Source organism: Rhineura floridana, chromosome 14 (genome assembly GCF_030035675.1).
Source record: "Rhineura floridana isolate rRhiFlo1 chromosome 14, rRhiFlo1.hap2, whole genome shotgun sequence".
Taxonomy (NCBI): domain Eukaryota; kingdom Metazoa; phylum Chordata; class Lepidosauria; order Squamata; family Rhineuridae; genus Rhineura; species Rhineura floridana.
The window spans coordinates 37,140,203-37,167,471 of NC_084493.1; the positions used below are offsets into that span (position 1 = coordinate 37,140,203).

At 44.3% G+C, this 27,269-nt stretch overlaps 2 protein-coding genes across 8 annotated transcripts in view; one reads left to right on the top strand and one right to left on the bottom strand.

Moving 5' to 3' along the window:
* The first annotated feature begins 1,306 nt into the window (after positions 1-1,306).
* Positions 1,307-6,487, top strand: FBXL22 (F-box and leucine rich repeat protein 22). Its single transcript, XM_061594936.1, has 2 exons — positions 1,307-3,332; positions 5,053-6,487. Exons 1-2 carry the CDS (start codon positions 2,998-3,000, stop codon positions 5,399-5,401), a joined length of 684 nt encoding a protein of 227 aa, XP_061450920.1. The 5' UTR covers positions 1,307-2,997; the 3' UTR covers positions 5,402-6,487.
* The window catches only part of HERC1 (HECT and RLD domain containing E3 ubiquitin protein ligase family member 1), a 167,787-nt gene continuing 146,876 nt past the window's right edge, over positions 6,359-27,269 (bottom strand). For all 7 annotated transcript variants that reach the window (XM_061594925.1, XM_061594923.1, XM_061594922.1 and 4 more), the window contains exons 63-78: positions 23,506-23,631; positions 21,898-22,036; positions 20,795-20,976; positions 18,000-18,155; positions 16,803-16,925; positions 15,617-15,719; positions 14,319-14,488; positions 13,833-13,971; positions 13,206-13,375; positions 12,369-12,538; positions 11,733-11,898; positions 10,764-10,840; positions 9,432-9,684; positions 8,870-9,022; positions 7,908-8,213; positions 6,359-6,997 (exon numbers count right to left, since the gene is read on the bottom strand). In XM_061594925.1, coding sequence (XP_061450909.1) covers positions 6,812-6,997; positions 7,908-8,213; positions 8,870-9,022; positions 9,432-9,684; positions 10,764-10,840; positions 11,733-11,898; positions 12,369-12,538; positions 13,206-13,375; positions 13,833-13,971; positions 14,319-14,488; positions 15,617-15,719; positions 16,803-16,925; positions 18,000-18,155; positions 20,795-20,976; positions 21,898-22,036; positions 23,506-23,631 — 2,619 coding nt within the window. In that variant the 3' untranslated portion in view covers positions 6,359-6,811. The remainder of the gene's footprint in view (positions 6,998-7,907; positions 8,214-8,869; positions 9,023-9,431; positions 9,685-10,763; positions 10,841-11,732; positions 11,899-12,368; positions 12,539-13,205; positions 13,376-13,832; positions 13,972-14,318; positions 14,489-15,616; positions 15,720-16,802; positions 16,926-17,999; positions 18,156-20,794; positions 20,977-21,897; positions 22,037-23,505; positions 23,632-27,269) is intronic.

Genomic DNA, 27,269 nt, shown 5'->3' on the forward strand with positions numbered 1-27,269 from the left:
ATGTCACCTTCAAAATACACATGCTAGAATGGTCTATGGTAGAGTTATGATCAACCTATCTAGAGCTGTTATCCTGAATTAGAAGCTGTTCAAGTGAGGTGGCAGAGGGGAAGCATTAGTCTTCCCTCAGCACCAGCTCCCATTGGAATTAAGGACTTCAGAAAGTGATGTAAATGTGCCTTTCTTGATAACTTAAAAAGCAGCCACGTTAAATAGCTGGGCCTGGTTCCACTTTCTCCTCTTCCTCCCCAGTGGCTTGGTAGTCTTCCTTTTTGGAATGTGGCAGCTGAAATGCAATGAGCTTGCTTTGTTCCTGTTTTTGAAGCTGGCTGTGTGGTAGCACAGGCACGTTGGTCTGGACAAAGAAGGCTTTTCCTAAGTTAGCTCTGCCCACCCCTGCAAACCCAAATGTACAATTTAATCAGGAAGTTGTGGCAACACAAGTTATTTCTCTTCCTGGTGATTTGCTTATCCACTGGATTCTACTCAGTGAGTGATGTCAAAGTGATAGATATGAAGCAGTCAGAGTGTGTACTGCACCTGGACTAGTATTCAGTTTTTACCCTTGTATGACATAGCCTGTATCTAAATGGGAGGGCGAGGGGACTTTTTTTCATTTCTGCCAAATCATTGGCCAGGTGTAGCACTGCCAGCCAGTGACGGTTACGATCAGAAATACGCAGGCGGTGAGGTCGGTAAGCACTGTAGATGCTTCATTCACACTAGTTATCAACACTTGCTCAATTAAAGGCTGCTTCCTCCCCCTCCCCTCAAAAAAGGATAGTTGAGAAAAACAAACAATGCCCTCTTCTCTCCCCCCCCCCCCCCGCCTGGGGGTTCCTGTGAGATGAAGCCTGTCTGCTACTTGTAGTAGCCCCAAATGGTGCCACCCCAAAGGTGAACTGCTTAGGAAACTCTATATCGGTGGAAGAGGATTAAGCAGTTTCGAGATCCACTAGCAAAGGCAAACTTTTGGGCACTTGTCTCTGGCTAGAGGTGGCCATATGGTGCTTTTCTTCACTTGGCTCTCTCTCTGGAGTGGTGATCTGCATCTTGAACCCCGCCTGGTCTCTGTGTCAGTGCCAGGGCCCTTGGGGCGCTAGTGCCATAGCTGGGATGGGTAAGCCTCAGTGAGGACCACTGAGCATCTTGGAGGGTGACTTGGCCATGATTCAGATTCCTTCATAAAATATATTTCTCTGAAAGATTTGCCATTAAAGTCTTTTCTCTCTGTGCTCCTTGTGTGAGGATCAGTTTTCCTGGGCAATAAATGCTCCTAATTGCTTCTAGAAGAGACCTTTAAGCAACCAACTTTGTATGTTAGGTTGGATTTCTCAAAGCCATACATCAGGCTGCCTGGGGCAAGTCAGCCTTGCCAGAATTTCCTGGGAAAGCTCCAAGAAAGCAAGTGGGGAACCCCTGTGCAAGTATAGCAGTGCAGAGTGTTGTGCTTCAGACAGAATTCATATGCAGGGATAGGGCTAGCTAATGAATTCTTCTTGCAGGCTACTATCCCCCCCCCTTATGGACCTCATATGAAGGCTGCATTATTTCTCTAGGCAGCTGTTGAGTGTGTGTTTCCCCTGCGGAGACCATTTGGAACAGCTGCGTGAAGCCTTCCCCTAGAACAGAAGCCCTGTCAGTCAATGGCTGCTCCTTGTTCCACCGGCAGAAAAGCTGGGGGAGGGAGCTTTGCAGAGCGATGGAAGGCTTCCTGCCGTTTTCTTCCTGCTGTGCCTCCACTTTGGTTCCGTTCCTTTTTAGAGGGAAGAAGAGACTTCCCCTGTATTCAGCCACACCTAATTGTGTTGGTGGTGCTCTCCTTACTCACAAGAAGGCACTGAACTGACCACCCTCCCAGGCAGAGTATGGTGTGGTGATTAGGGTGCTGGACAGAGATCTGGGTTCAAATCCCCATTCAGCCATGAAGCTCACTGGGTGGCCTTGGGCCCATCTTAGTCTTCTGGTCTAAACTACCTCTCAGGCTTCTGGTGAGGGTAAAATAGGGAGGGCAAGAACCATTTATGCCACCTTGAGCTCTTTGGAGGAAATAATGATGGAGAGGGTACATTGAGAGCAGTGCCTCTGCCTTCTCCTCTCTCTAGGATGTACCGGAGTGTTCTGTTCTCCTCAGATGCTGGGTCTGTCTGCCCTTGGTGTGCCTTGTGAGCCAGAGCAGGTGCTCTGAACTTGCCCCCTCAAGGGTGAAGACTCTGGCATTTAGACTTCCTCTGACACCAGCCAGCTAGGGAAGGAGGCAGGAGTAGAAGCACTCTCTGGAGCCAGGATTTTCCTCTGCTCTTACTTTGCTGTCGTTTCTAGGGTGAGGAGAATGGTTGTGACTAGTGCTGGGAAAGAAAGAACTCCCCGCCCCTTTTGCCAGTAACCACCCCAAAGTCGGAGAGCTGCTAGCTGTAAGCAGATTATCTGTCTGCATCCAGCTATTAGGACTTCTCCAGCAAGCTCCAGTACTGCGCAGGGCTTTGGAGGCAAGAATCTAATAGCATCTACTGCAAATCTCTGTGGATTTATATAGTGAATGAATCTTTGATTCTTCCCCCCCCCCTTTGTACACAGCCACTCTCAAAATTCAACTGCTGCCCCTGTAGGATGGGAACTACCTTTAGACCCTTTGTGTCATGTGATGGGTGAAAGCTTCAGTTCCCTTGCAAATGGGTGGGTTCGGAAGTGCTCTAAACAATCTGAAACCATCTCCTAAACATCATTAATAGTCTTGGAGGCAAATAAATCCTTTTAAGGCAAGATTTTATTAAACTAAGGCCTATTTTGCTCCTGCCCTAGCTATTCCACAGGGAAAAGAAACAGGCTGCAGTCAGCCTTCCCTTGATCCTTGCCCTTTTTGGAAACGCCTTTTGCCAGCTGGTAGCCAAAAATAACTTCCATTCCACACCATATTTGTGCAAGAGACCAGGAGTGACTTGGAAGCAGGTCAGGCCTCCTGTCCTGTTGCTTTCTTTGTACAGACACACAAGGGCCATGCATATAACACAGATGAATTGGGAATGCCTTCTGCACATTTTCTCCTTTCTGGATAAAAACAGCAGGAAGAGTTTAGCCCAGACATGTCATAAGTTGCTTAGGGTCTTTCAGGACCCCTCGCTGTGGCCTCTGCTGCACTTTCATTCTCTTGCAGAACTGACCAAGAGTAACTTTGTCCTGGGACCAGCCTTGCGCTACCTCACCATCAGTTGGCATTCCAGCCAAGTCAAGGTGTGCAACATTGAAGACTGGAGGAAAAGCACCTTGCAAAGGAACATCTGCAGCACCCATGAACACACAGTCGATAACTTCTTATGCCAGGTTTGCAACAGGTGAGTCCTTGCGCTGTAAAATACTTCATTGAATGGGCAGGTTATATAATATAGGGGAGTCACATAGGCTGCAACTTGAGTGCAAGTATGGACTGTTGGTTTCTCTGTGATTCTAATGCTCTCCAGATCATATTGTTTACATGTCCACCTTGAATCGCTGTAACAGACAGTGCAGCACCAGACTTCTGAAAGAGTTCCTCCTCTTCTCAGCCCTATTTCCTTCCCATAGGATTATTTCAACATCTTTTAAAGTGAAAATTCAAGTCTACCAGCTTTCTAAAACAGCAACCTCTGTGCTCTTCTTTTAATGTTGTGGAATTTCGAACAGCATGCGCCACAGCTGCTATTCCAACCATTTTTAAAATGGCTTTAGCTGGAGAACACAAACGCCCAAACGGTTTTATCCTCCCCCTCCCCCATTTCATTGATAGCCCGAGGAGAGTTAAGATGAAAAGGTACAAAGAAATTCATAGTTGCAGTGAGAAGTTGAAAGGTCACCCCCCTCCATCTCACTGAACATTCATTATGAAAGCATTATTTAGTATGATGGACAATATTATTTCTGATGGGTGTAGTCTAGCTCTCTGTTTCTGAGTGATATTTTAATACGCTGAACTTTGGGGACAGGGTTGGATACAAAGCTAATCTGAGAGGTATAGCAAAGAAGCTCTCCCCAGATAATGATAAAGTCCTGTCGCACCTTAAACAGTAACTACTCTTTTCTGAATGGCCACTGTGAATGTAATAGCTTATGCCCTAATAATTTTTCCATAGTTACTGTTAATGTAACTGTCACTGCATTTTTCTGCATTGTATTTCCCTCTGACTTTACTTTTTACAACCTCCTCCCTTCCAAACTGTGTGTGAATGTGTATGTGCAATACACACCTGTAACACAAGAGAATGCTTCAAGCATCTACTAAGTGGATTCTAGTTCAGGGGTACCTAACACAGGAGCTGTAGTTCAGGAACATATGTAGGGCCGCACGTTCCCTCCACTTCTCCACAAAGCTTGTGCTATAATAAACGTTAATCTCTAACAGCAGTCTGTTGTTTTGACAGCAGCTGCCAACTCTCTAGAACTTTTACCAAGATGATAATTCCTCTAACTAGCTTAAATGTGATAGAATTAGGGGTTAAACATTACAGGAAAGTTATGGCAAGAACCAGAAAAAGGGAAGGAAAACAGTGCAAGGTCAGCAGTTAGAGGAGGTGACCCTCCTGATTCAGCCTGAAGGTCCATCTGATATTAACACCCTGATTTTTCTCAGTGGCCAACAAGGGCTGAAGCCCTTCTGCAGCTTCCTGACAATGGAGGCAGGATACAGACATAACAGCTGCATAGAGGCCACTACTCAGCCTTACAGTCTTAGGAAGGCTTCACCATTAAGCAAAGAAAAAAGATGTTACGTACACAAATTGACACTGTTCATGCAGAATGACCATAACTGCTGTACTCACATTGGCCACTGGACTGTGAACAAGCAGAGTGTGTGTGTGTGAAAACTTGGCACCTCTTGCTGTCTAGGAGCAAACACATTTTTTTTTGTATGTGTACTGGGCTGCCTTTGTAGGCAATGATTTGAAGTACTGTGTAGTCTGGGTCTCCTGCTTCATGTGGGCTGGGGGTATGGGAAGAACAAGCCACCGCAGAGCTGGTCTTTAGGACTCTGGACTTGGCTTTCACATCTTTGCTAATCCATAGCACACCTCCTTTCAGGTGCCCAAACTTGCTTTCTTTGTTGCTGACTGGATGTGGCCATGTGACAGATGATTCTATCATGTTGCTTCTGAAGAGCTGCTCCTCTCTCAAAACTCTCCAACTTGAAAACTGTGTCCAGATAACTGACCGGACTTTGGAAGCTGTAATCCTCTATGGGGCTGACTCTTTACAAACGCTGCATGTGGACTTCTGCAGGAATATAACTCAGGCTGGTTTGCAACAAATCCGGAGAAAGCGTCCATCAATAACGCTAAAAGCGGAGAGAAGTGCACACATGATCCCAGACAGAAAGCCAGGCAACACCTGGGCAGGGGAGCAAGCATTCAAGAAACTGTTGTGGCACTAAGCCAAGAGAGAAGATGCTGGGGTGTGGTACATAGTGTCTATGCATGCGTCTATATAGAAACAAATGCAAAATGAGAGGATGGTGAAGCCAATCTCTTGCAACCCTGGCAGCTTGAGTACTCGGAAGTAGCAATGGCTCACAGATGGCTGGAAAATTGGGAGAGGCAGCGGAATTTGTTCTACTTCAAACAGTCCCTGATAGTTTAGGAACATGAAATGCTCATTTTCATAAAATGAGGGGTTTTTTTTAAAGTGCATATAAACAAAGGTTACTGAATGAGATAAAGAATCCACTAGTGCTGTGACATTTTTTCCCTTTGTGTTTCTATATTTAGCTAATTTTGAACTTCAAGTTGGGGATGGGAAACAACTGTTTGACACCATGCTTTTCTCAGCCCATTGGCCTGCCGGGCTAGGGCTGATGTGAGCGAGAGGGACGCTGGTTTCCAATCACTGTTAGTGTATTTACTGACGTCTCAACTAATTAAATTTATCATCACAATACCTCAAAAACTACCAAAGGAAACTGTGTATGGTAGCGTTTAAGCCCTTGTAAGCTCTTAAATCACATTGAGTGCAAAGCCTGTACTGGCATTACCTGATAGTGACTGCTCTACTTTTTCATATTTCCATTCTTTCAAGGAGACTCTCAAGTTAACGATTACTATTTTTGTAGGGATTATAACAAAAGAAGTACAAAATTGCATTCTGCCTAAGGGGGAAAAGGCAGTTTTCTCTTTTGAAGTCAGTTGTGCCTGCCACTACATTTTTCGCTGATATGCCTGCACTATTTTATGTTATTTTATAAGCTATAGTCCACACCGCCATGGTTTCTTTTGGCAGTCTCATCTCAAGAATTAGGAAGAAGAATAAGTGGAAGACTTTTTAAAAGACTTGAAATCACAAACCACAATTTTGGCTCGGCACCATTTCAAATACTGACAAAACCACAATTCAGTTCTTGAATTTGCTTTATTTTCTCTGCATAAGGAACCCTGCACAGGCATTTCAAATTAAAACAAAAATAAATATATGATATTCATGTAAAACTGTCCTTTCTAATGAACAATTATACACAATGTACAACTCTTCATGTTCACTGGAAGGGCTTACAAATGTACCATTCCCAACAAAAATGCACCAGAAAGGCTCCATGCAAACTTATCAAAAGTGAACAAAAATGGGGTGGGCTGGGGAAGGAAACCCCTTCCTGATCTCACTTTCTGCCTTTTTTTTTTGTTTACAGTCACAAAAAATAAACACATCTAACTTTTGTTACATTTACAGTAACTAAAAAGGTGGCAACTGTTTATGTTCCTAAAACGTCTACTGTTACCATAAAATGGTGTCAACATTGAAATCTGACATGGGCACCGCCTGTGAAAAAGGAAGATGGTTTTTGTCCACAGCATTAATAATCTGTGTCTGAGCCCTCAGCATTGTCCACATTTCTGGACAGCATGTAATTGTCCATATCTATAGACCTGCAATTGTTGATTGCATAGCGCAAACGCTCGGCCATGATTAGCTGACTGGAATAGGGTGGGAGCCTCAGTTGAAAGAAACAAGTCTGTGAGGTAGGCAAGCTGTCGTAAGGCTGCGGAGAAGGAGAGAAAGGCAGGTTGCTGTTAAGCAGGAAGAAAAAGGGGCAGCACACTTTTAGGGTTGGTCTTGTCAAGTCTCTGGAGCAGACGTGGGAAAACATGTTTTTCTGAGAATCCTCATAAAGTCCTAGAGCAGAGGGGCTCTTCTATCAATCCTCATAGCTCCCAATTTACCCCCTTTCCCAATCTTAAGGTGCAAGGTGGTAGAGAAATGGCAGATAAGACACTGTTGCCAGTTCTCTGCAATGAAGGCTTCTAAACATGTTTGGATCCTCAAGGGAAGAAACTTTAGACCAAAATCCCTCCTATATCTCCCTGCTGAGGATAGAAGAAAATCTTTTTTAAAAGGGTTAGCTGAACAGCTCATGTTAGTTTACCAACCTTCCTTGCAGGCTAATAGAGTGAATGGACCTTTCCTATGCCATTTCCTCTGCTGGCTCTTTTGCACCAGTGGAAATGGCTGGACAATTCATTAGTTCCCCATGCAGGGCAGCTCCTTCACACCAGTCGCTTCCCTCAAAGGGGGCTTGTTTCAAGCCAGAGTCAAACACCTTCGTCTAGAGCAGGGATGGGGGAAACGTGCATCCCTCTGAATGTGACTGGACTGCAATTCCCAGCAGCCCCAGCCACTACGGCCAGTGCTGAGGGATTATGGGACTTGGGAACTGAACAACATCTGGAGGCTACTGGTCTACAGGAAGTTCTTTACCCATGCCCCTGCATAGGTACAGTCAGTCAAGGAGGAGTATTTGCATAAACATTTTAAGTCAGACAGATAGATCTAGCTTAGTTTGTATTATCGGCCCACCTTCAGTTTCAGTGTTGTTTTTTTAAACTACTATTTTCTACTGTCAGATTAATGAGAGAGGACAGGAACGAAGAGGAAGGAAACTGGCACCTTACCCTATCAACCTTCATTATTTGGAAACGCTGAGAGATATCCGCTGTATTAGCTGGCAGGCGAGATCTTCCCGACACAAACCTCATGAAAAGGACACGCTCCTCATTCGAAAACTCCTCTAGAGTATGCCAGAACCACTGCACAAGCTGGTGCTGCTCATCAACCTCTCTGTACCGTACAACCTTCTTCAGAACTTCCACAGAAATTTCTGGCATGCCGCAGACCATCTGCTCCAACTGCTTGGCGGTCAGAAGGGAAAGCAATGGGACTGGGACAACCCACGACATGCCTTCTCGGACTGCTGCCACCTGCAGCAACACAGAGATGGATTTCAGTAACAGCACACCGCTCTCTGCTCTGCAAGGGCACACCATGGATCATTTGCAATCGTTAAGTGGTATTGCAAAACAGGATATACATGAGCTTTGCAGGCGCTTAGCAAGAAGCAGGTTTTATGAAGTATTTTTAAGACTGCAATATTTTTAGTTCTTCTATAATACAATCATAGACAAAGATGGCAGGGTTGGTTGGATCAAGCAAAGTTGACAAAGCAGTATATTTTTGAGCTTCACAGAGCTCATTGTTAGGGAGAACCAGTTTTGCTGTGGAACTTAAAAGAGCTTGCATACACTTCAGCAGTGTAGGTTGCACTGACCCTGAGGCATACTCCTGAATCCTTTCCCCTTCGCTATCACTATCTATTTGACCGAACACTTTCAATGGGAGAACCTATGAAGGAGTTCAGCTCAAGTGGCAGGCAACCTTTAAGCAGCAGTAAGCCAACGCTGGCACAGGGAGTCCTCCTCCCCCCTTGACCTCTGCTGCATCCAGGGGGGCTGCATGGGTAAACTGACAAGAGAAAAGCTTTTATAATCAAAAGTATTCAAACAACTAGGGAAATCCTTTAATTAGAAAAAGCTGTTGAAATAAATGAAAACTCTGTAAATAGGCCTAAGATTCTCACCTGACGGTCAATTTCATGGAGTCTGTACTCGATGGCCCTTTCCACATACTCCTTTCTGTTTGAAAAAGTGAGTGGGATGCTGTTCCCACCAGGAATTATGGGAACCATTTTTCCATCAGCACTCTGGCCAACAAAAGAATCTAGAGGAATCATCTAATGGGAAGGAAGAAACACCACCACTTGAACACGGGTTGCAGCAAGCTTTTCAAAGAAAGTATCACATCTATTTAGTACTACTATGTATGTACTGATTTTTCACATCAGAGATTTCAACTATGCGTTCCTTTCACTTCTCATTTCCATAAAATACACTTTCAGATAAAGCACAACACTCCTCTACCATCAAACAAAGTATCCCTTTTTAGGTGTTCTAATCGGTGAGGGACAATGGGAATGAGTGCGCTAGCTTCAGCGTTGGAGACGAACCTACAGCAGGCAACCTGCTCTACTCATGCAAAGGTCCAATATGGAGGACACACAAGATAGTAGCAAGCTCTAGCACGTACCCTCTCACTTCAGGAGAAGGAAATCGTTTGACAGAGACTTAACTGCTGAAACGTACCTCATGGAAATTGTCTTCTGTGATCCCACTGTCTTCAATGTGAAGAATGCTGTTGAGGGTTTGCACATAGAGAAGATCCACCTCCTCCAAGTCCTCCAGAGTGAGTGGGATACAGCACAGTTGCTTCCAAACCATGGGAGCCAAATGAAGATCTAAAGGCTTCTTGGTACGAATTGCCACACCCATCAGAATGCCCAGAAACTTGAACTGCATCAAATGTTCATCTAAGCAAGCGGAAGGGTTGAAGAGGAACCTTGAAAAGATACAAGGCACAGGAGTGATGTCCATACACAGGCTTCCCTAGAATGGTTTGACCCCCCCCCATGCACCACCAGTCCCAGGGGCCGCATCATGCACAGACAAAGGCAGCTGCCGCTTGCCCACCAATTGAAATCCTTGAGAGTTTCATGGACCACTCTGGGGGTGAACTCTTGTATACAGAGGGAAAAACTGCAAACACAAACTTGTTTGGATTATCTTTGAAGCCACCTGTGACAAATAAATGTGCCCTGAAATTTGGCACAAAATGAAACAAACTCATGCTAATTTCACCATGCTAAAATGGTTATCCAGATCATTATTTATTTTGTTTGTTCATTGTCAGCATTTTTATGCCACACCATAAACACAAGGAGTTGTGTTTATGTAACAGAAGGCAACTCCCCCCTCCCCCGCCAAATGGTTTCAGAAGTGGGATGGGGGGCATGATCTAATACACATGGCAGCATTCTGAAAACCTGCCACCTTATGGATAAAATAGGCATGGCACACCTTGAAACTAATGTCTCTTGAGTTTGGAGAAAATAGCTCTGCTCCACAATGAAGACAGTGATCAAGCATGAACATAGAAATAAGGCGACTTTGGGGGGCATTTTAATGCATTATGTCCTATGAATGTGTTTCTTTTGTTTATCCCATCACTGAACTGAATGAGACAGGTTCCTACAAGTTTAATATCCATGCAAAGCACCTTCTGAAGAGCTTAAATGAACTTTTATCCTAACAGCATGCTTGGCTGCCTGTGGAGAAGATAAGAGTTTGATCTATAAACAACTGAACAGTTTGTGTTAGCTGGAATCCAGGTTCTCTGACAATGGTCTACCATTAGAGTAGGGTGCTGGAGAACAGCCAACTCAGGCAATTATGTCCAAAATTACGACAAAACTTGCTGCAATTAACTGACCTCTATCCACTAGATGCTGAATACTCCTCTTAATGCCAAGATGATTTTGCTGAGAACACAGGCACATCCTTCACTCATTTCAATTAAGCCTGCCTTAAATGCAGAGCCCATTAGTGGCCTTCAAAGAAGAAAAATGCCTTGCAACTTACCGATCTCTGTTGTAGCCAACTTCAGCTGTTGCGTTTGGGGAAGGAATCAGGAGGTCTACGACACCAGTTTCAAGTTCCTGATACATTAAGAAGGGGAAGAAAGCATTTCAGGGATTATCAAATATGCCCCAGCAAATAAAATTATAGTTTTAAACTTACAGAAAGAGCTCAACACCACAATAGTGTTACGTTTAAGTTGAAGAAACAACCCCCCGGTAGTATATATTCTGGAAATGACTGCCACATATGCAGAGGCTACAATTCCAATAATAAATCCTCCTGGGCTGCTGATGTTAGCGTTACACTCAGCACAAAAGAGTTAGCTGTAACACTAAAGTACTCCTAGTGTATCTATTTATTATATTTTCATGTAATCTCAATGTTAAAGTAGTATTTTTTTTAATAAAATGAAGAGGAAGTCTGTTCCATGATTCACTGAGAGTGGACTTCTCTTCAGGGTAAATCAAATCAGGAATTTCAAAACGTTGCCACATTTGAAAAAATGCTGGTTGAGTTGGGCATGAGGACAGAACCCACTGAGGAGTATGGCAAGCCTGCCCCCTAGTGGAGACACTCGAGGAAGGCATACAAGGACAGGGAAAAGAGCTGGAGCCTTCCGCTACTCTTTGGTGGCACAACGTTGCTATGGGCTTGGCCTTCAGTCTCAAGGAAGATTCCCTTATCATAGGCTGGCACTTTGATCATTAACTTTGTATACCTGCATTAAAACTCTTACCATGCGAACATGCAAAATACTTCATTTCACACATTCCAGAATATTACCTCACATTAACTACAAAAATGCTTGACTCTAATCTCATGTTCCAATACTCTACAATCCCATTTTCTCTCTCCAAAACAGGCTGGCTTTTGATTCAGAATTTTCAGCAGACCAAAGACACGTGTGGGTGATAAGATTTTGAGGAAGAAGCTGAAACAATTAAAAAAGGTCTCTTAAAAATAAAATACCTGGCACATTTCTGTAATTGTGTCATCAAAGACTCCCCCTGCATCGTCAGCACCTTCCCCCACTAATTTCACTTTCCAGGCACGAGAGGGCAGGCGAAGGTCTGACGCGTTTAGCTTCACAACTTGTCTTGCAATTTGAACAAATATAGGTTTACATTTCCGACCTCTTTGGAAAGAGAGAAGAAATTATTAATAACGAATGAGGTTGTTGCAGAACATATATACCAGCCCTGTTTGTATCATAGAATCATAGAGTTGGCAGCATCCTATAAGGCCCTTGAGTCCAACCCCCTCCTCAATGCAGGAATCCAAATGAAAGCATACCCAACAGGTGGCTGTCCAGCTGCCTCTAGAATGCCTCCAGTGTTGTATATATAATACCAATGTACATAATGCCAAATCAAACTTGTCTGGATCAAGACAAAGTAGAAGCCTGGGTTCAGATGCAACACTAACCTCAACCAGGGCAAAGCTTTGGGTAGGGTGGGGGGCCATCTTTGCTCCAGGAACTCACTCATTTCCTCATACGCACTAAACCATGGTTTTGCTTGGCAATGCATGCTAACTGGGTCCCTCTGACAACACCAGAAAAAGAAATGCAGTCATTCACATATTTCACTGTTTTAAAATGCTGACCTGGTTGAGATCCTTTTGACGGTTATCTGTGGCCCATAGTTTTTCCCCTGAACCATCGTTTTTCCAATGGAACGGACCATGGGGAGGGTGTAGACTCTTGGCGCAAGTAACGGCCTCAGCTGTCCTTCAACAATCCCCCACGTCCCAGCATTGTAATGGGATGTGCTGTTCTGTAAGAAAAGGGGGAGTACATGCTTGAGGCCAACATGCTCTCCAGTCTGGCTGCCTGCCTCCCTCAGCACAGGGGACCACCACTGTATGAGGTGAGCGCTTGCACGCATCCACCTGACAATCATGGCAAATCAAATGCTACCTCCCCTCCCCCCACAGCCTAGCTTGTAGCCAGTTTTCTTCAATGGAGCCTGATGTAAACCACCCCTAGCAATGGGCAGGGCAGTTGCTCTGGACAAGAATCCTGAGGGTGGGGCGCATTACACTTGATCTCTCCCCCCCCACTTGGAATTACGGTCATCTCCCTAGAAATGGCAGGGACATGTAATTTGTTCTTACAGCCCCACTTTCCATTACTATATAAGATTTGAAGCGCTCAGACTTGGCTTTGCTAGAATTCATGAAGCCGACAGACACAACCCCTAAGAAGTTCTCCTGTATGAGCTCCACTGGGAGATGCGCAAGAAGCACAAGCGTGCACCTGCAGAGCCCCCCCCTCCAACGAAGCTTGCATGCTCCCCAGGGGATCATGTCCTGCTTGGGAGGAAAACTAGCTGCAGCACAACTGAGATTTTATTGATGGTGGGGGTGGAGGAATTGAGCAGAGATTTGATAAGCACAAGAATGCACCTCTGACAAGGAATGTTTCAAGCTGAGAAATGTTACCTGGTTATTGGGACTGAGATTCAGCAGCCTCCACGAAGAGTACATGAGGTCTGAAAAATGGTAAAGCAGCCTCAGCCTTGCTCTGACGGTGTGGATGCTCACTTCCTTCAGGGCCCCGTACTGCGGTGGGACGGCATCTGGTAAGCCCAGTTGCAATGGCACTGACACACCTGCTGCCACAGAAAGCCAAAGAAACCAACAGACAAGGAGGTCAGATGCTGCCGGACAACATCCATTTTTTACATTTGGCTGGGGATCTTTGAATGGGAAAAGCAAAACAGGAATCATGCAAGCATTTTTGTGTCCAAATGGGATTCAGACGATTCCACCCTGCTCTGCCCTGGATCCTACCACCACATACAGAAAGGAAACTAACCATTTCTGCAAACATTTACATGATTAACAATAAAGACTATTGCTGCAATTATGCCTCTTGGCATGAGGACATTTTGGCAACATCCTCTGTCAGCATCAACAGTCTCAAGGATTTTGGAGAGAAAAGATTTAGGACTGGTACATATTGCTTTGGCACCTAACTGGGATTGGCACTGCAGGAAAATGTCCAAAGCAGTCCCTGACCGTTGGACTAGCAGGGAGGGACTTCCAAGCGTCGCCACTCTTCTTTACCTGGGGCTCGTGGGGGAACAGGTGGAGCAGTCCAAGCAGCACTATGGCATCGCCCTGCTGAAATCTGTCGGACACTCTTTCCTTGCAAGAAAGTAATCAGAGTTGGCTCTCGGACATGGTTGGTATGGCCCAATCCAAGCTAGAAATTGAGAGAAGATATGGGAAGAAGAAGAAGAAAGGCTTACACAGCTCTCTAATGCATGCAAAACACAATCAACTAAATGACTGGCCGCTAGCAAGTTCTGGATCTGGGGCAGGGTGGGGTGGGGGATGCTACATTCAAATAAATGTGATGTCTTCTGGTTGAGGCATTACGTTGTGTGCTTGGTGATAGGTGAAGGAAGCAAAAGCTCACCCACCCACCCCCAATCTCCCTACAAACAAAGGTTGGGGGATAAAGTGGAGGCAGTAATCTAAAAATTAAAATCCAATTTCCACCGAAAAGGGATTTTTTGGTAGTTAAAATCAGACCACCCTCTGACATACCTGACCTTCTGAGTTGCTCCCCCAGGCATAGACATCACCAGAAGCGGACAGAGCAAGGGTGTGCTCTGCTCCAACAGCAACATCTTCAATAAAGATTCCTGACAGGGCAGGAACTTGCTGTGGGCGATTATGGTTGCGGGCCCTTCCTTCTGGCAAGCCTATCAGCCGGTCTGGAACGGTACAAAATCTGGTTGCGTGTCTTAAGAAACAAGAGGAACTTCAAAGGTCAAAAACCAGGGAAAGAGAACTGCTGGTCTCTGGGCCAGATGCAGCCTGTGGCTTCTCCTCATCCTCCTACCCTCCTCTTCCCTCACTCCAGCCACCAGAGTCACTCCAGCCACCAGGGAGAGGGAGAGAAATGGCAGGCAAGCTTGGAGACAAAACAATGCAGCTAGAGAAGCACAGTCCCTTCGGAAAGATGCTGTAGCTGCCACACTCTGTTACTAGGTGTGCTCGTGAATCTGCTTGCCTCCAGACCTTCCCTCTCTCTCTCTCTCTCTCTGTACTGATAGAGGGAATGGGTGAGAGAAAGGGAGAATTCTCACCCTGTCTACCACCTGCATGCTGCTGTTTTGCAGAAAACAAGACTCGCTAATATCCTCCTATACGGACCTTCACTTTACGTACGCTCGCTTCGCAAGAACGGACACTTAACAGCATGACGCCATCGCCCAATCAGTTTCCAACTACAAACTTTTTCTTAAAATAAGGTCTACTGTGTTTATTTTAGTTATAAATGCATTATTTACATCAGTTATGCCCATATATGACAATTGCAGTGCAGTATATGCATTGATAAGTGAAAAAAAGGTAGTGCTTCACTTTATGTACATTTTCGGTTTATGTACTCGCTCTGGACCCATTGCGTACGTTAATGCGGGGTATTCCTGTAGCTAGAATGGAGGACAGATGTTTTGCCTTTTTCGTGATACTGGCAAACCTAATGCTGCGAGCCATCCGGTGTGCACATGGTGTAAATGCCTCTCCAAAGAAGAGACTGCCAATCCCTCCCCCCCCCCAGTTTGTGCTTGGCTGAGCACTCATTTTCAGAAGTATTTTCTGAGTGATTTTTTATTAATGGAGATGGGTTAACTAACACCATATTGTTGAATTTTGTGGCTAAAATCCATTTGAAAAGTTTTGACAATCGCTTTCATACAATGGCATAACATCTCGTTCATGGAAAACCATTATTATGGATTGCTGAGCACCATTCACTGGGAGACGAGTGTTCTAAAATGTATGCTCTAAAATACATTGAAAATTTGCCGAATTGAAGAAGTTCCAACTACACTTACCTTGCCCAAATGTGTAAACATGCCCATCTTTTGTCAATGCAACTGAAAACTGGGTCCCACAGGAAACTTTTTTGATGCCAATACCACAGAGAATATCTACTTTCTATGAAAAAGATAAAAAGGCTCATTATTACCACCCTCTAGTAACAGGCTTAAAAACAACAACAAAAAGGTAGCTAGTGCTTCTAAACCAGAAGTTTAAATTATTTATCAAAATATACAAAATCCATCTTTCAGGAAACATTACAATTATATTAATTTATTTTAAAATCCCAGCATCATACCAGAATACTAGTATAGCACGGCTCTGAATGCAAAAAATGATTAATTTACATTATTCTAATCTCAAAACTACTAAAACTGAGTAGCACGTCAGTATTAATTTTTGTTTACATGCTTTATCTGGGATACAAACATTGATTTCCAGGACTCTGCAGTGGAAGAAACAGAATCTCAGATACTGAACTAATTTTATGGCTGTGGAGTAAGCAATTCAATGATGCCGTAGATGTAAAAGACCATATTTTAGCACTTAGTCTTCTATATACACAAATTAATTTATTATTACTCCAATGAATTTTAAGCACGTGCTCTAGCTCAGTTGCTCCCAAACATTTTTCTGCCAGTTGAGCAACTGGAATGCCTGTGCTAGATGCTGTACGATTTTTATTTTAATTATACATTGTCTTTTACTGTATTATAATTTGAATTCCACAGAATTCAAATTGTAAGAAGTAAAATACAATGTAAGAAATAAAAGCAATAGCATCAAAATCAATATAAACAATGCAATGGTTGCAGCATCTCCCATCTTCAACCACAAATCCACAGACGCCGCGGAACACTTGAATGAAGCTTACAGACCGCAGTTTGGGAACCCCGGCTCTTGGTTTTGTCAACTAGTTTTGTCAACACAATCCTAAATGTGTTTTATTTGGAAGCAAGCAAGACCTGCTATGTTCAATGGGATTTATTTCGGACTAAACATGTAAAGGATCAGATGTTAGCCAGATTTGCTCATGTGAATTTCCCACTTTTAGGTCTAAGACAGAAAAGTGCAAAAACAACAAGTTCTATCACTATTACAAGAAAACATACAGAAAGCCAAGTTACAAAAATGTGTGTGCACACATGTGATCAAAAATGCATTTGGAGATATAGGAGAAGTTACACAGAGGGTGCTAACCTGTGGTGAGGATTTTGCAGTTGAGTTTCCCAAGCCCAGCTTTCCATAGTCCCCATCACCAAAAGCCCAAACCATTGAGCCATCTGTGGACACTACTATGGTGTGGTTTAGCCCACAGGCAACCTAGTATTGAAGAGTTAATGTTGTAATTAGGTTTCTGTTCAGAACAAAAACAAGCCCTAAAGTTCCAAACAACTTCAATTAAAACTTCCATTTGAAATTTTTGCTTATTGGATGCGCTCTTGTATGCCTTGGTATATTGACAATACCCTGTGGAAAAGTTCCCTTAAAGCGTCTCCTTTCTTTGCCAAGGTATTGTTAAACTGGAGATAGAGTTGCTGGGTTGAGCGTGCAGCCACAGCACTCAGGACAAGCACAGGCCTCCTCAGCCTTATGAAGGTGTTGACTGCAGCAGGGTTTTCTCCAAGCTACTTTCAGGACTGCTGTTGCTGCTGCTGCTGCTGCTGCTACTACTACCACCACCACCACTAGTAGTAATAGAATAGAGCCACAACCAGGGCCATGGGGGAAAATGAGCGGCAGCAGGCACCTAAGACAGGACACAGGAGGATTTCTATTTGATATCACTCTCCGACACTGGAGGCATTCAAGAGGCAGCTGGACAGCCATCTGTTGGGAATGCTTTGATTTGGATTCCTGCATTGAGCAGGGGGTTGGACTGGATGGCCTTATAGGCCCCTTCCAACTCTACTATTCTATGATTCTATGATCAATGGCCTGCCTATATCACAACACTCCAGACACAGCAGAGCTAAACCCAGGCTGGTAGAGAGAGCTGCATCAGAAGCTCCAGAGCAGCTGCTCTGCAATCTATCCAGTGCGTAGCCGACAATGCAACACAAATGCTTACGCTGCTAATCCTACAGATACTGGAGTCCTCAAAGCAACCATGGAGCTCATCCAAGACACATCAAAATTCCTTCAGAGCATGCAGGTTGGCATATTCTGATCTCAAAGGTGGATGTGGAAAAGTGAGCTACTACTTGTGTGGATTTTTGCAGGCTGATGCACTGTTGTTGACTGTACGTGTGCCTCAGAATATCAAACATGAAATACTGAACATAGTTTGACAGGAATTCCCCCCTTCAAATTCCAGTCTGTGAAGCAGAAATGTCTGAGGGACTAGGCCACAATGTGAGAGTTCAATTATACACACAAATGCAAATCAAGCCTGACCTCTCCAATCTGATAGCCTTCTAGTGCCGTCACTCTTTCAGGAAGCTTCTTATTGGATGTGTTTCCTAATCCCAACCGGCCATAATCCCCATTTCCAAACGTAAACAGTTTGCCATCTGCAGTCACCACTGCTGAATGCTTGAAGCCACAGGACATCTGGGGGGGGGAGAGAAAGAGAATCAAAATAATATTTTATAAATATTTATGAGAAAATCCATAGATACTTCAAATTAGGGTTTATAGAGCACATTTCTGTTTAGAATTAGGGCTTGTAGAGCTTTGAGAAGGAATGCTTAGAAGAACTTCATTTGCAGAAGCTAAGTGATGTTTGTACTGTCCTCCAGGTTCAGGCCATGTGGTGCCAATGTGTCCATGGAGCATATCCAAATGTTCTCCCTCTTAGTCAATGCTGCTGGATCTGTTGGCATCTCTATAGCTGTTATAGAAAAGTCCAACAGACTGTTGCATACAGTGCCTTGCAAAAGTAATCAGACCTCTGACCAATGCTCTCAATATTACTGAATTACAAATGGTACATTGTAATTTCATTCTGTATGATATTTTATTTTGAAACACAAACTCAAAATCAATTATTGTAAGGTGACATTGGTTTTATGTTGGGAAATGTTTGTAAGAAACATGCAAAACTGAAACATACAAAATTGAAACATGTTGCTTGCACAAGTATTCAATGCCTGTGCTGTGAAAGCTCCCAATTTACCCAGATGAGAGAAACTGCCCTATCGAGGACACAATTTCCTTACCACTGGCCTCCACCTGTGAACCATTAAAGTTGCTGTCACACTGTCAGGATAAAAGCCCCACTCACGCAGGATCACTGGCCATGCTGTAGGTCTGTAGGAAAATGAAGACCAAAGAGCAGTCTACAGAAGTTAGAGATAATGTAATACAAATGCATAGCTTAGGAAAAGGGTACCAAATTATATCCAACTGTTTGGATATCCCAGTGAGCACGGCTGGATCAATAATCAGGAAGCAGAAGCTGCATCACACCACCTAGGCTCTGCCAAGAACAGGCCATCCCTCAAAACTCAGGGCTCGAACAAGGAGGAGACTTGTGAAAGAAGCCACAGAGAGGCCAACAATCACTTTGAAGGAGCTACAGAGTTCAGTGGCTGGGAGTGGAGTAATGGTGCAGCAGTCAACATATCAAGAGCTCTGCATAACACTGGCCTATCTGGGAGGGTGGCAAGAAAGAAGCCGTTACTCAAAAAGTACCTTCTGAAAGCATGAGAGTGCCCCAGCTGCAATGTGGGAAAAGGTTTTGTGATCAGGCGAGACCAAAATAGAGCTTTTTGGCCAAAACTCAAAGCGTTATGTGTGGTGCAAACCTAACACTGCCCATGCCTCAAGACACACCATCCCTACAGTGAAGTATGGTGACGGCAGCATCATGCTGTGGGGATGCTTCTCATCAGCAAGGACTGGGCCTCTTGTTAAAATCGAAGGAAGAACAGACAGAGCAAAATACAGGGAAATACTGCAAGATAATCTGCTTCAGTCCACTAAAAAACTGACGGTTGGGAGGAAATTCACTTTTTAGCAGGACAATGATTCCAAGCACAAGGCCAAAGTGACATTGGATTGGCTCAAGAACAAAAAGGTGAATGTCTGTCAAAGTCCTGATCTCAATCCCACTGAGAATCTGTGGCGGTCTTTGAAAATTGTGGTCCACAAGCTTTGTCTAACCAACCTGCACGACCTGGAGCGAATCTGCCAAGAAGAATGGGCCAAAATCCCTGTGACACTGTGCGCAAAGCTGGCACATACCTACCCCAAAAGACGTAAAGCTGTTATTTAAGGTGGCTCTACCAAATATTAATGTGTGTGGGTTGAATACTTACAAGCAACACGTTTCAGTATTTTATGTTTCTAATAAACATTTCCCAACATAAAACCAATGTCACCTTACAATAATTGATTTTGAGTTTCGGTGTTTCAAAATAAAATATCCTACAGAACGAAATTATAATGTACCATTTGTAATTCAGCAATACGAGAGCATTGGTCAGGGGTCTGGTTACTTGTGCAAGGCACTGTATATATATTCTGAGTTACGTGATTGAGTTGGAGCCTTCTTCATTCATCCAAGTCACTCTTTGTAGAAATCTGTAAAGCCTTTTCTCAGATTTAAGAAACCTCTTCTCCATTTACTGATTCAAACCTTTAAAGAATGTTTTGCCCACTGTTTTATGGATACATTTATCACCTCCAGGATTACATGCTAACTTTCAGTCCATTTGTTAGTTTTACTATTGGGAGGGAAGCCGCTGCTCACTGGCATGCCACAAATCTCAAAAGTGGTTTGTTTACGTAGCACAAGGTGGCTTATAAACATGTTTGGATGACCTTGTTTCTGCCTTTGGCTCAGCTTCTACATGGAGATCTTCTGCCCTAGTATAAAGGAACAGACACCCTCACCCTACGCTAGGTACTCAGGCACAATTACCATGTTGTGACATCATCATGTTGTGCCTTTCTCTGCCCACTTCATTGGCTGCCACCAGCACAGAGACAAAAAGGGGACATGAGCCAAAGGACTATAGGCAGGGGCACCAGGGGTGGGTTGACTGTGGAGAGAAGAATGAAGGGGGGGGGGCTGTTACTTTCAGGGTCAGCCTAGTTCTGTCCCTGCCCGGGTACAAGGAAACTTTGACTCATGAGCCAGAAGGCCTGAATTCAGATTAAAGACTCCTGCAAAGCCTACAAGAATTACCGGGCTGATGGCATTTAATCTACTTTATATCTAGGGAGAAATAAATTCCGCCGTCAACCTGCACGACTTCCTCTCCTTGCAAAGCCTCTATCTGTCGGGGTCGGCGCTGCCGGTCGCTGTTTCCATGGCCCAGTTTGCCATAATCTCCGTCCCCCCAGCTGAACACTTCGCCGCTCTCTGTCAAAGCCATGGAATGCCCATCAGATCCACAAGATGTCACCAGCTGGGTTACCACAAAACCTTCAGCAACAGAAGAAAGAAAGAAAGAAAGAAAGAGGATCGCAATTAGTCCAAGGCGTAAGTAGGTCATTAAACCAAATGACTGAACAGAGTTATAAGGCAGAGCAGCCTTCGCCAATCTGGTACCCTCCAGATGTTTTGGTTTTTATTTTAAATAAATAAATAATTTTAATTTATTGTAATGTTTTTGTGATCTTCATTGTGTACAATTTTATTATGTACATGTTCAATTTTATTGTAAGCTGCCCTGAGTGGCCTATGATAGGGTAGAAGGCTGGGATAGAAATAGCTTAAATAAATAAATAAACTACAACTATCAGCACTATCCAGAACTGTGCTGGGTGAGGCTGAAGGAAGCTGCAGTCCAAAACATCTGGAGGGCACCAGGTTGGGAAAAGCTGAGGCAGAACATAGAGAATACAGAAGTGAAGCCTAGTAGCTGGAGCTATGAGCCTTCATGCCCCCCCCACTCACTCACTCACTCACTCTCTGTTCCCTCCTCCCCAGGTTCAACATCTATCCTATTAGGGTACTACAACCTAAGGTTGTTGTAAAAAGTGTAAAAGATCCCCATGCATGGAAAATGTTTTGAGCACTTAAAGGAAAGTGGCTATTGTTATTTCAGCATTCCATATGGTCATCCTTGATCTGCTGCTTTGGGAAGAGATTTTGGAAATGCCAGCAATTATGCTTCATGACGTGTCCCAACAACAAAGAAAACAAAACTGATTTGTCAAATACATGAAGCTGACAAAAGATGCTCCATTATTTTATTAATAAAACCTATAAATCACGCCAGGGCACATTGTTACATATCTAACTCCAGACATTAAATGCTGGTGTCCCAATTAAGAGCCCCTAAAATCAGTGACTAAAAGAGTTATGCCCCAAATTCAACTGATACCTTCTTTTAATACTTACCTTGCAGTGCTGAAATAACTGTGAGAACGTGAAGATCGTCTGAGTTTCCTTGCCCCAAACGACCATAACTTCCTTCTCCGCAAGCCAAAACTGTTCCATTAGCTTGAATCACAAATGTACAGTTCTGGCCACAAATGACCTAATGGTTAAAAAACAAAAAACACAGGCTGCTAAATAGACACAAGCACAGATCGCAGGAAGCTGAGTTGGAAAGGGCCTCAAAGGCGCAGCCCCTCTTGGAACAACCAAGCCCTGCAAACATGCAAGAGAGAAGTACGTTACAGGAACTGACACACACACCTATCTTTTTCAGAGATAATATGTTTTCAGGAAAAGTTATCCAAATGAACCATACAGCCTTGAAAGCAAACATGACAGATGGGACTAGAATACTGACAGCCGCTACACACAAGCAGAGAGGTGTGGAGCAAACCTGACCAGTCTGCTGGAAGAACTTAGTGGGTCTGATGTGGACTGCCTTTTGTACCGAGGAACAAGGCTTTGGGGCAGGGTAGTCATCCCTCCAGATGTAATTGAACTCCACTCTCAGCAGCCCCGGAGCACGGTCAATGGCCAGGGATGACGGGAGCTGGAGTCCAGCAACATCTGGAGGGCACCCCTTTGGCTACCCCTGCTTGAGGGCAGAGCACTGGAAACACATTCACGGGTCATGCACCTTCACTTGGGAGATGGAGAATTAGTCTCATTACATGTAGTGGTTGGGCTTGGGCCTGGGAGACCTGGATTCACATCTTCATTCATTCATGAAGTTCACTAGCTGACCTTGGGATAGTGAACTCCTCTCAGCCTAGCCTACCTCACAGGGTTGTTGTGTTAATAAAATGGGGATGGGGAGACCAACGTATGCCACCCGGAATTCCTTGCAGTAAAGCCCAGATAGAAATGTAATAACTTAAATCAAATTGACCTCCCTGTGCATAAGTCACATGGGAAGGATGGTCCCAAAGGCATATTCTGCATAAATAGTTAATATTCTGCATTAAGGAAAGCTGGATTCTGCAGTAAACATAAATTATACTGGAACAATGTACTGGACATTAGAACGGTGCCGACAATTTGTTCTTTTTGGCACCTTCTTGAGATTTTTTTTAATTCAACCAGGCTTTGGATTGTTTATGCTGGTTTTGTAGCTGACTGTAATCTGTTCACACACACAGCCATGATACGTTCAAATGGTGGGCAGTTTGTAAACTCTTTAAATAAATACATAATAATAATAGATTATGAAAATAGAACATTACATCATTTCTCCTCTTCTGCATAATTTATTCTGCAGCGTTTACCACTTCGCAGACATTATGTGAGGTTTGAGAGGCCTGCAAAGGAGCTATGCAAAGCACTAAAGCCAAACTGTTCACCCAATACACATTCTGGGCTCCTACAAAATTATGGCATCCACATAGCTGAGTCTTATGGTCTTCCATGTATGGGTGGGGGGGAAGGTGCTTGTATGTTTGAGATTATGTTGTTTTGCAGAACTTTCAAATATGCACTGACAACAGGTTTGAAAAGATAGGTATGGAAAGGGAGGCCACCCATGCACATAGAGGAGAAAAAGAGCACCAAGGAAAGGCTTCCGGTTGTTACCTGCTGAGCTTGTGAGAATGATGGTGCCGATACAGGGACCATGACGTTCCTCCCAGCCTCCGCCAGCTGCCCATGCCTCCCAGCTCCCCACAGGTACACGTCACATTTGCCACCAAGGTGCCAGTCCTGAGGATCAGAACAGAATCACTGGTTACTTACCATGAATGGCTAGCATGTGGGTGCACCCACTTGGAGGGTTATGTCCTATGATTTGTCCACGGCCGGGACATGCGACTAGGCGATTTGAATTGTCTGCTTCTGGCTCCTCTTTCAGTAAAGTCTGTGGCCAAGCTCAGAGCATAGTAAGAGCTGCACAGTACAGCAAAAGGGAAATGGAGTAGTCATGAACAGGACCCTAGGAGGGCAGCAGGCAGAAAAAACAGACAATGATGAGGAGTGGAACCTGGCACGGGTGTGACGCATATCTAAATCAACAACCACTGTTAAATGAACGAAGGGCGTGGCAGCGAGTGTCTCTATATGTCAACCAATCATGATAACTAACTAATGATTTGTCCTGTGGTTGACATGGGAGGTATCTACTTGGAATGACGTGGAAACGCCATGTGAGAGATTAAGAGAGGGACAAATGAAAAGAAAAGAAATAAGTGGGTGTCTATTCAGGAGGCAGAATGTTCTGTCGAATCAGTCTCCTGAAGGCGGAATCCACCAAGTCCTGAAGGTCCAATGTGTAATGCCCACTGAATGAGGCGAAAGCATAGCAGGTGTCAGAATGGAGCACCAAGAATGACCTGCAGCTGCCAGGTAGGGAAGCAGTAGGTGACAGGTGGTGTGGGCAAAGAAGCTCCCTGCAGAGCCTTTTAAGATATCGATCCAGAGGTTTGAAGGCTGGCTGAGATAGAACTGAGGAGAGAGCTGCTGGTTGGCACATGAGAGAGTATTCAGAGGGCCAAGTCCACCACAGAAATAAAGGAGCTCTTTGAAGCTGGCCTCTCTTGATTCATCTTCTTCCTGTGGCTCCACCAGAGGAGTCTTCCACGATGAGTGATGCATTCTTTTGGTCAACTGCCTTCTGAAGGAGAGGATGGTAAGGATCAGTTCCTGAAGGTAGCCAGTCATGGGGATGTTGCTGCTCAACGTCCAGGCAACTAAGTTCAGCCATGAACGACGGGTCCTTGTGTCTGGGTGGCAGGAAACACAGTGAGATATTGGCAAGAACTATGGTCTGCATGGCCAAAAGGGTGAGAATGATGGAAGCTTATTCCTTCCTGATTTTGCGCAGTACTCAAGCTAAGAGTGGGATGAATGAGAACTCATACAGAAGCCCTGGGGCCACAGAGCAGAGACAGCATCTACTGCTTTGGCACCTGGAGTCTGGAAAAGTGGCAAACCTGCCTGTTGATTGGCTGCCTAAATTTTATGGATGGTTGAGAATATAAATGGGTCCAAACTCCATTCTCCCAGCTCGATCTGTGTTCTGCTTAAATAGTCCGTAATTGGGCTTAGCCTACCCTTGGTGTACTGAGCCATGACTGGGTTTCAGCACAGCCAAGAAAGGATGCAGCTTCGTAGTGGAAGAGCCTTGCTCCTCCTTGATGGTTTATGTAAGCCTTAGCATTGCCTGCACAAATTAAGATACGGGCTTGATGGTTAAGAACAGCAAAAGCTTTCAGAGCTAGGTTAACTGCATGCAGTTCCAGCCAGTTGATGCTGTGGCCTAATTTCTCTGGAGGCCATTTTCCCAGAGTCATCCTCCTTGACCAATGTATCCCCCAGCCTTGGAGACTGACGTATGTAGTCAGGATAATTCTACTAGCGTATTTGAAGGGGAGCTCTATGGTGAGATTCATTTATCATCAGCACGAGCCTTTGTTTTGTTGACAGGAGAACCAGGATCTGTTAGTGGACTACTGCTACCTGGTGAGGAAGGAGGGGCCATTGGAGAGGCCTGGAGTAGAATCTTGTCCAATACCAACGCATGATATCATCACGTCTATGATTTCAGACAGTAACATACAGTCTGCTGACTTTGCTCTGATGAGAAGCAAGATCTCTGGGCATATCTTGAGGATCCTACCTACAGAGGGGAACAGCATCCTTAGAGTATGTTGACGATTGCTCCCAAATGGACTATTCTGTCAATTGGCTGCAGTTGACTTTTGACGCAGCTGATGAGGAAGCAGCGTCCAACCAGACATATTAGAGTGATGTACTGATCTCTGATGGCTCTGGGAAGGAATGGTGACCTGATAAGAATGTCATCAAAATATGGGTACACAATACTGATGAATCTCCTATAGGAGGAGCAACGCTACAGTCTGGAGAAGACTTGATGTGCTTTCAGATACCAGGCCAAATAGAAGGGCTCTGTACTGAAAATGCCAGCACCTGTGAATGAAGCCAAGAAATCTGCAGTGGTCCAGAAAAATGATAATGCACAGGTGTACTTCTATCAAATCCACCAATGCCAGATAATCTTGTCCATGAATAGCTTCTTTGATGGTTTGTAAAGTTTTTACATGGAACATGATATTTTACGAACTTCTTCGGGTATTTGAGATCCAAGATAGCCTGTTAATCCTCAGCCCTTTTTGGGGACAATGAGAAAGATCAAGTAGATACCACCAAAAAAAATCCTGTAGGGACCCAGTTCTATAGTCTCTATTTTTAATTGGTTAGCTGTTGCTGTTTGGAAGATTCAATTCTTCTCCACGGACCTAGAGGTTAGGGATAGGCACATTTCATGGGGTATCTGAATAGGTTGCATCTTGCAGCTGTACATGACAGCTTGAAGGGTCTAGTTGTCTGTCATGGTGGTTTCCTAGATGAATGAGAACAGTTGCAGATGTCCCCCCACATTGGGGCTTAGATAGCACCAGAACTGTTGCTTGCCAGGCAGTGCTGGACTCAGTTGCAGAGAGGTTCCCATTCCCCATAAATCTGGTTTGTAGAAAATATCCAACTCATCATTAATCTGGTTCTATTCCAAAACAGTTTGCTTACTCAAAAGTCTTTGGACTTATAAGATTGTCTTTGAGAACAAAAGGAAGAAAAAAGGTTTTTAGATTGGTGTCTCTCTTCCTTTTCAGGAGCAGAAGGCACAGCCTTGCTGTTGTATTTTCTGGTTTCAACCTGAACTTGAGAGCCTCTTTGCTGAAAAGGCAAGCCCCTTGTAGGAAATGGAAGCCAGGTTACCTCTGGATTCACAGTCCATTTTCCAGTGGTTTAATAGTGATCTCCTGTACACTACATATGTTGCTGTGGTGAAGGCACTACATCTGGTTCCTGCTGAACAGGAAACAGCCATATCCATTGTGTCATCTGCAATGAATTCTTGTTCCCAAGACAATTTAGAAAGAGATACCTGTAATTTATCTACTTCAAAGGTCTGGATCTGGGATCAAGTCCTTGAGTCATGACAGCTTGGCTGTGACAACAAGGAAAGCTGCCCTTAAGGCAGAGTCTTTAGCCTTGTGAATTCTTTTTACAGCTAAGTCAGTCTCTTTCTCTCCTGTTTCCTTTTGAATGGCATTCCCACCCCAGAGCAAATATGCTTCTGACAAAACGGCTGCTACTGGGGAGTCTACTAGTGGTACCTTAAAGAAATCCATACCAGATTGTTCCAACGTATTAATGTTGCTGGGCTTAGCTGTTGGATGTCTTACGCCCCAGCAAGGTAGTGCACTGATTCCACTCTCTCTTTAATGCTGCAGGTAACTGGATTGCCTTCTGAGACACCTGGGCAGGTGGCAAGACTGAGGCTACCCTGGAAGGTGCCTGGGCTGGATCCTGTTTGGCTGAGC

Excerpts from the sequence above, each read along its gene's own strand:
- FBXL22 (XM_061594936.1), top strand. The coding sequence starts at position 2,998 with ATGCATATAACACAGATGAATTGGGAATGCCTTCTGCACATTTTCTCC. Across the intron at positions 3,333-5,052 it reads TTATGCCAGGTTTGCAACAG|GTGCCCAAACTTGCTTTCTT; the intron begins GTGAGTCCTTGC and ends ACCTCCTTTCAG.